We start from the raw sequence: 9,157 nt of genomic DNA, 5'->3' as shown, positions 1-9,157 counted from the left end.
TGTGGGACTTCTAGATATTTCTAGGTGGTTGGGTTGTTTTGTGGTCCTTTGCTATTATAAACATTGCCACAATGAAAGCTCCCCTGTTCTATTTTTGCATGACTCTGAAAGTATGTCCAGAAGACAAATTCTTAGCAGTGAATTGGAAGGTGAAGGGCATATGCATTTTATTTTTTCAGGTAGTGACACCTGGTTCATGAGTCTTTTTATCAAGATTGGTGAGGACTGAATAAATGAGTAAAACCCCGTTTCAGCAGGAGGGGAGCGAAGTTCATTTTCCGTTATGTCTGGAAGGCTTCCTCCTCTCTGTAGGCATCCAGCCCTGGAAGCCCTACTGAGATGTCACATTTTTGTCCCCAGAAGTACTTTCTTCTAAGCACGAGCTAAGTGTTTGATAAACTTGTAATTTTCCCCCCTCTTTTAACAGGAATCTTCGCCTACATGAACTACAGAGTCCCCAGGACAAGAAAGGAGATTTTTGAAACTCTCATCAAGGGCCTGCAGCGGCTGGAGTACAGAGGCTATGACTCGGCAGGTGGGCCTGTGGGCAGGCGGGCAGACTGCTCATTCGTCTTCTTTATGGGCATTTTTCTGATGTTCTTTCCAGTGTTCCTTTCCAAAGTAAAAATAGTACCTGTCCATTAAAGAAATTTGGAAACTATATAAAGTAGAAAGAAGAAACAAGGGTTTAAAAAAGTCCATCAAAACCTACCCCTCCCCAACAATTATCTCTATGTCTGTCTGTCAGTCATTATTGTATGTACCTGACGGTTAGAGCTGGGGGGAGTGGGAGAAAAGGTGTCTGTGCATAGATATTTTTTGTTTTTCATCTAATTGTAACCTCTATGTATCACATTTTTATTTTTACATTCTTTGCTTTTTTTCCACTTATCTTAAGCATTTTCCATTATTCTAAACGCATCCTGGATATCTAAGTAGCCATACAATCCTCCACCAGGTGACTGTCTCAGAGCTGACGCTTCCGTCCTCCTACCAGTTACCAGTTGCCATCGAGTTGACTCTGATCCATGGCGACCCCATGTGTGTCAGAGTAGAACTGCACTCCATAGGGTTTTCAGTGGCTGATTTTTTGGAAGTAGATCACTATGTCTTTCTTCCGAGGCACCTCTGGGGAACTCGAACTTCCAGTCTTTCAGTTAGTAGCCAAGCGTGTTAACCATTTGCACTACCCAGAGTCTCCTCCATCCTCTTGCCATGTGGATATGTAGTCTGCTTCCCATTTTTAATTAGGCATCCTTAGGAGAACGGGAAAGGCATGTCTGTAACCAGACACGTTTATATCTCTATTAATTCTTAACAGAAATCAAGCCAGATAAAAATTGCAAAAAGACTAATGCAATATCTGTAGCTAAAATATCATAATTCAAAAAGCATAACAGGATAAGTGTTAAGTGCCCTTAAATGAGACCATTGCTATATGTGTGGGCATGGTAACACCTCTCCCAGGCAAGCTTCTGTGGTATTCACCCTGATTAGGTGGTCAAGCCAGTCTGTGCATGGGACAAGCATGCCACACGCTCCTCTGATTGCTGCTAAGACACAGGCTCTTCGTTCAAAGTAAGTTTCCTGAACATGCATAGTTCTCTTTGGGTCGGCAATCTTGGAGAACAAGAACTTCAGTAAACACTCAGCACCATGCAGCCATCTAATCCTGTATGGTACCTGGTAATAAAGGGTAGGAGACAGAAGCTTAAATTCCAATTTAAATACAACAAAATAATGTTTAAATTACAGGTGTGGCAATTGATGGAAATAATAATGAAGTCAAAGAAAGACATATCCAGCTAGTCAAGAAAAGGGGAAAAGTCAAGGCTCTTGATGAAGAACTTTACAGTAAGTAGAGGGACACCGAGTTAGAGGAATCAGTGCAAGTGTGTGTCACTTTACAAGATTTTATTCCAGCAGCATTCTAGACTCAAAGTATTAACTTATCCAAGCTTTGATCAATGGAAGGGTGGTGAAGCCCATGTTATAAAACAGTGTTTCCCAGAGTGTGGGGTGGATTATTTTAGGTGTGGTGCATGGAGAATTTTTCTTTAAAATTTCTGTAGTTATATATTTATTTTAATTTTTATGGCAAATGATACTGCTTTCCATTTTTAGTAGTGATACAAAATTTTCTCTCAAGTTTATTTCAGTTAAAAAGTGAGTTAAGTTACTGATCAATACTAAACAAATGACTTCAAGGGGGCACCCGAGTCTGGCAGAGACCCCCAGGGTGGGACATAGGTGGTGATGGCTGGAATGGACTCTTGGTGGAGGCGATGCCCCTTGGTGCTAATTATGCTGTTACAGTGCCTCCTCGCCTTAATATTATTGAGTCAGTATTTGTTTGTAAAGTGCTGCAAACTAACTTCTCTTTCATTTAGAACAAGACAGCATGGACCTAAAGGTGGAATTTGAGACCCACTTTGGCATTGCCCACACACGCTGGGCCACCCATGGGGTGCCCAATGCTGTCAACAGCCACCCACAGCGCTCAGACAAAGGCAATGGTACGTAGCATGGCCTTGATCCCCATCCCCAAGCCACGTGCCGGAGCAGGTTCCACACCTACCCCTTCTTCCCAAGAGAATCGAAACACTCCCTCTCCCAAAGCCGTGGCTGATGGCACTGGCCCTCAGGCAGGAGGCAGATGAAGCCTGGCCTCTGGGCCAGTGGCATCACTAGCGGGGCGTGGGGTGTGCAGACTACACCAGGTGACACTATCAGAGGGGGTGACACCAAAAATGGCTGCCTACAAAATTTTTGTGCAGTGTTTCAGCAAAAATTTATTATTTTTTATAAAAATATCCCCATAGTTAATTATAACAACAAAAACATTTTCTGTAAGTCCAGCTTACATGTATCAATATACCTGCGCAGCTAAAACTCTATGCTAATTTACTTTTTGAACCTCCTAATGCACTCCGGTCAGAGCTGTCATTATTAGCCAATTACAGTGATGCTTCGAATCACGTGGTTTCATCTGCACACGCTGTAAGCATGCACTGTTATTTTCATTGCTGCCAGTGATTTTATAGTGCTGATTTTGTCAAATTTTCTGGTGTTTTAGCTATAATATTGTGGTAATTAATATTTGTGAATCTCTATCAATAACTTTTTGAGAATGAAGTAATAATTAAAGGAAAAGAAGAAGAAAAATCAAAAAAGGTTTCCACTCAGTTACTAATGTTATTAATAATGTCATTCAGTGTAGAAAGATTTTACAAAACGATTTTGTTGTTAGTATTCATATACTCTAAGAAATATTACATTTCAGCAATTTACAACTATATTTATCATATATTATTCTATGATTAAAATTGATAATAAACATTACTAAGGATTCTGTATGGTCTGATATGGGAGGAGGTCCATGGGTAGGGGGAAGTGACACCAACCCTAGTGACACCACTGCCCTGGGCAATACTGACATCCTCTGTTGTCCACAGGAAAATGAGGGTACTTTTCTGTGAGTGCTGCTGGCTTCTTAGAACCTAACCCATGATTGGGGTATGGCAGCATAAAGGACTGAGGGCATTGGCACTATTCCTCCACAAGAGACTGAAGTTCCCAAGGGCTGGGTACTTAGGGAGGCTTTAAGTTTCTTCCTCATCCAGCTACCCCTTCCCCCACCACAGAAAGAGAGTGCTTCTGAGTGAGAGCAGGTGGGTGATGTCTGAGGCGCCTGCTCCAGCAGCCAAGCCCCTGTGATGAGGCCAAGTCCTTGAGATTTGGAAAAGCAGGCTATAACAAGTGACCCAAGGGCTCTTCCCAGTCAGCAGAGCTCTCAGCTTAGCCTGCTTTGTGTTTTAAAAGAATTGAGAAATATTTTACAAAGAAGTTCAGACTTCTGGCATCTCTTGATGGGCTGGACGATATGGAAACACTGAGCTTACAGTGCCCTGGGGTACCACTGACCCACTGTGGGCTACGGGCTGGGAGCAGGAGGTGCTGCTCACAGTGAGTGTGCATGACAGGCACAGGTTCAAGAGGCCCTCTGTGGTAGGTACGGGCTCCCCACTCTCCCAAATGCCTGTCATGCCAGCCCCAGCTCACAGATCCACGTCACCTGCCTGGGCCCCAGGACGGTTCTCCATGCCATGTGCACTAGTTAGGTTCTTCAGAGAAACAGAACCAATAGGAGATCTATAGCTTGGAGATTTATAAATAGATATAAATCAGTTGCTGTAGCATGGATTCCAACTCGTGGTGACCCCGTGTGTTGCAGAATAGAATTGTTCCATAGGGTTTTCAATGGTTGTGACCTTTCAGAAGTAGATTGCCAGGCCTTTCTTCTGAGGTGCCTCTGGGTGGACTTGAACCTCCAACCTTTCAGTTAGTATCTGATGCTTTTAACTGTTTGCACCTTCCCAGGGACTCCAGATATAGATGTAGCTATATAGATATATATGTACAGACACACACAAACACACATGCATGCACATACACACATATATATACACATAAGTGTATATATGTGTATGTATGCATATATATATATATACATATACACATACACATACGCACACACACATATATATACATTGAGCCCTGGTGGCGCAGTGGTTAAGAGCTTGGCTGCTAACCAAAAGGTCAACAGTTTGAATCCACCAGCTGCTCCTTGGAAACCCTATGGGACAGTTCTACTCCGTCCTATAGGGTCGCTATGAGTTGGAATCCAGTGGATGGCAATGGGTTTTGTTTTATTTGATAATATTGTGCACCATAAGTAAGAACTCTGTATGTGACCAGGTTGGTGGATATATTTTATGGAAAGAGAAGTGTGTTTCCTCAAGATTGAATCACAGACCTCGTATTAGGGGCCGGTTCTAATAATTATAAGCGAAGTTTGCTTAACAGAAATCTTTGTAGGGGCAGTGTTTTCAGAGCATTTTCAAGCTGTCAAATATTCTCCTTACCATCTGACTTGAACTTCATTTCTTAATAACATTCTCTACTGACTAAACTTTTCTTTCAGAATTTGTTGTTATACATAATGGAATCATCACAAATTACAAAGATCTGAGGAAATTTCTGGTAAGATTCTTCCCCTTAGCAATATCTAAGTTGAGGCGTGTTGGTCTTCCCCAGAAACATTTCAGTCAGCTCATTTCCCTCTGGAAACAAATGCAGGAAGTGAGAGAGGACCACTCTCGGCCATGTGTAAATCTCAGCACCAGCTGAGCTAGCCTCCCCAGATCTTGTTTGAGGAGATACTGGGGCTTTACCCCAAAGGCTATTACAGGTCCACAGAATCAAAATAATGTGAACTTCCTTTTATTAATGTATCTGCACTATATCACATATTGACTCATACACTAAATGGGATGTGGGTGGGAAGTCAGACTGTGAGTGTTTGAAGTATGAAAAGTTTGTGCGGTGTTGGTTGGAATGTGGGTGGGTTTGACTCAACATATTTTATCATTTTGACCGCTGTTATTTTGCAATGTCCAGATTAATGGTAAGGACAAGTTCCTGAGGCAGGATAATCTCAGGGAATACTTCAATGACTCAGTAGTGTTTGGCTGTGATTCTGGCAAATTTCTCCTCTCTTTCCAGTTTTCCTTGTTCTTGCTTTAAGCCACTCCAAGGGCAAGTCATAAGGGAGGAGAGGTAGCTGGCTAGGCCAGCATTAAACAGTGACCATTATATGACACTCATGTCCAACCAAATATTCCAGGAAAGCAAAGGCTACGAGTTTGAGTCAGAAACAGATACAGAGACCATTGCAAAGCTGATTAAATACGTGTTCGACAACAGAGAGACTGAAGACATTAGATTTTCAACACTGGTCGAAAGAGTCATTCAGCAATTGGTAAGTCACAAGTCCCATTTGTCTAAATTATTCCTTCATTTTCATAAACATTTATTAAGCAAATTTGAGTGAAATATTGAACCTCAGTGGTGCAGTGGTTAAATGTTCAGTTGCTAACCAAAAGGTCAGCGGTTTGAATCCACCAGCCACTCCTTGGAAACCCTATGAAGCAGTTCTACTCTGTCCTATAGGGTCGCTGAGTTGGAATCGACTCAGTGGCAACAGGTTATTGAGGATAAAAGATGGTTCATCTACAGTGTCTGGCCTTAAAACGTTACATTCTTATAGAATGGGAGAAGTTTTGTGTTTTTTGTAGTAAACATCAGATAGAAAGTGCCTTGCTTCATCTCTTTGAGATGCACAGTTTTTCACATTTAATACTTCTGAAATTGTGATTGGCCTTACAATCTATGGCTGTAATGATCACATGCTGCTCACATGAACTTGGTCATGGCGGTCCATGTTGTTGTCTTTTCAGTTGAGTGGTGTGCGTTGTTGGTTATGTACACAAGGTGAATTTAACTGATTCATTAAAGAGATTTAGAATTGTAGTCTTTCCTTCTGTGATATCAAGTAAAGCAATTATTCATCACAGTGGAGAAATGCCCACAAATCCTCACCAAGTGGAGCTGAGGGAGTAGAGAGAGCAGGTACAGCTTCTGAGAGTTTGATTCTAGAAGAGGCAGAGAAATGGTGCGGTGGCTGGAGGGGGCACGGTTCCTAGGGAGGGCTGGGTTTTTTTGATAGGAGATAATAAAGCACAATTGTTTGCTGAAGGGAATGACCCAGTAGAGAGAGAAATTGGTGGTGTCCCAGAGGGACAAAGTGCCAAGAATGGAAGCACATGATGGGGGAACTGGCCGGGAGAAAAGCCCTTCCTTGGAGGAGAAGGTGGACCAGGGACAGGCCCCGTGTATAAGAGGGGGAGGAGAGTGCTTCCAGCATCCCAGAGCCAGTCCTCCCAGGCAGTGCCGTCACTGAGGACCTACAACATCTGAGCTCAGAGGCAGAGGCAAGTACAACACTGTGCTTTAAAGTAGATCATCCTCAGGTACTTTCAGTTTGTGCTAAAAAGCAAATCTACTGTTGGAATCCTTTACCAAGGACTCCCATTTTGGGGATCATAATTTAGAGGATATATTAATAAATGAGAGCTTGTTCCACAAGTAATGTACGGTATAATGTACTGTAAGCCAATTTAATATTGGATCACAATATTTGCTCTTTTCCATTTATAATTATAAATTTCTGAAATGTCTCCTCAATAATGCCACTTTTAAACTTTAGTGCCTTCTCGTACCTAAAGCAACATGGGGCTCTTTGGGACAGAAAATGAGAAGTGTCTTTCTATTTGATCCTACTTCATAGTCCACAAAACCAGGAGGGTAAATGTCAAGTCCTTTGGGGTCTGCCTGAAACCCCTGCGTCTGGACAGTTTGAACAGCTCTTTGCGGCCTGGGGATGCTGACTCCCTCCAGGCCCCTCTGGCTATGCAGCTGGGTTGGCCCAGGTTTCCAAAACATGAGAGATTTCACATGGAAACCCAGATTTATAGCTGGTTTGTATATAACCGAGATGGTAAATTAGTACAGGATGGTCAGAATGTAGGATAGGATTTTGTACCAAGAATTTAAGAGGAAAGAGCACTTGGAGTCTTGAGTTAGGAGAACTAGATTCTAGTTCTGGCTTTGCACAAACCAACATGACTTTCGTAGCCACAGAAATAACAATAAGAAGAAGAAATATAAGACTATATTATAATATATAATACCAAAAAAATCAAACCCGTTGCCGTCAAGTCAATTCTGACTCATAGCGACCCTATAGGACAAAGTAGAACTGCCCCATAGGGTTTCCAAAGAGCAGCTGGTGGATTTGACGTGCCGACCTGTTTTTGGTTAGCAGCTGTAGTATGCTCTAGCTCTTAACCACTGTGCTACCAGGGCTCCACCATATATAATATATGTATTATATTATATATTACCTATCATTATGATTATATGTATGTGTATTATTATTATTACTATAAACAGCTTGAAGCCCTGGTGTCTCAGTGGTTAAGTGTTCTGCTGCTAACCAAAAGGCAGCAGTTTGAATCCACCAGCTGCTCCTTGGAAACCCGGTGGGGCAGTTCTACTCTGTCCTATAGGGTCACTGTAAGTCAGAATCAACTTAACAGCAATGGGTTTGGGTGAATAAACAGCTCATCCTTTTACTGGATTCTCTATATGCCAGGCAGTTCTCTAAGCACTAAAAATGCATTAGCTTATAGTCCTCACGGAAGCCATATGGTTTCCATCTCTGTTCACAGATAAGGACAATTAGACACAAGAAGGTTAAAGCTGACTTGCCCCTAAATGATGGAGCCAGAACTTGAACCCGGGCTTTAACATGAGCTGAGCTAAGTGCAATTTGTGGATTAGCCTCTCCAGCCCTCACAGTTGCTCCCTAGGGGACAAAGATGCTGTCCCTGAGGATCAGTACAGGGTCCCCCCACCCCAAGCTTTCACTTTCTGTAGTTCTAACTACACCAGTCACAGTAATCACAGTGCTGGGAGTCCCTGACAGGGGTCCTTGCGGGCCCAGTAGGGTGTAGTCTATGTTACTTACAAGTTTTAGTCTTTGGCAAGCCCAGCATGGTGCCATCTGCTTTGCTTTCACTCTTCATGTCACTCTGCCCACTGTTCTGGCACTCAGCTCCCCAAGCAAGCACTGCCAGCATGACCCCGACACCCCTGGCAGTGACAAGAGGCCCAGGGAGACCTGTCTTTGCAGCTGAGCCGGGTAGCCCTTCACATTCTCTGGTGTGTTTTCAGGAAGGTGCGTTTGCGTTGGTTTTCAAGAGTATCCACTATCCTGGAGAAGCCGTTGCCACAAGGTGAGGCGAAATGCACTGACATTTTCAATGAAAATTTTTAAAAATAAAACAATGTAGCTTGACAGACCATTTGCAATTTGTACCTGAAGTTACAAATCAGATAATGTGTGATAAATTCTGCATGACTTCTTTACTCCTTTGGAGAGAGATTGATTCCTCCATTTGACAGCTGGGGTGTAAGTTTAAAGTAAAATGACTCTTTTAGGGAGAGGGAATGCATATTTGAAATTAAAGCACCACCAGCTTTCAAAGAAAATAGTAGCCTCTCTCCAGAAATACAGGAAGCCAGAGAGCTTTCTTGTATGAGGAGGATACTGGTCTTGCTTTCTGGAGAAGAATCTCAGGTCTAGAGTAAGTTACAAAGGTGAATTGCTATGCACAGTCCTTGTGGATTTGATTTGTATGCTGTGATTTATAAGAATCAGCAAAGAATTCTATTTTGGAGACAAAAAAAAAAA

The 9,157-nt window shown here is 42.5% G+C and overlaps 1 protein-coding gene across 1 annotated transcript in view; it reads left to right on the top strand.

The window, feature by feature from the left end:
- The first annotated feature begins 426 nt into the window (after positions 1-426).
- Positions 427-9,157, top strand: part of GFPT2 (glutamine-fructose-6-phosphate transaminase 2) — a 31,477-nt gene continuing 22,746 nt past the window's right edge. Inside the window, exons 1-6 of the mRNA XM_004387164.2 lie at positions 427-535; positions 1,756-1,854; positions 2,391-2,516; positions 4,985-5,043; positions 5,687-5,821; positions 8,638-8,699. Coding sequence (XP_004387221.1) covers positions 442-535; positions 1,756-1,854; positions 2,391-2,516; positions 4,985-5,043; positions 5,687-5,821; positions 8,638-8,699 — 575 coding nt within the window. The 5' untranslated portion in view covers positions 427-441. The remainder of the gene's footprint in view (positions 536-1,755; positions 1,855-2,390; positions 2,517-4,984; positions 5,044-5,686; positions 5,822-8,637; positions 8,700-9,157) is intronic.

This window comes from Trichechus manatus, unplaced genomic scaffold (genome assembly GCF_000243295.1).
Source record: "Trichechus manatus latirostris isolate Lorelei unplaced genomic scaffold, TriManLat1.0 scaffold00181, whole genome shotgun sequence".
NCBI classification, from domain to species: Eukaryota; Metazoa; Chordata; class Mammalia; order Sirenia; family Trichechidae; genus Trichechus; species Trichechus manatus.
Note: the sequence above shows the minus strand (reverse complement) of the source record. Positions and strands in the feature narration are given on the sequence as shown.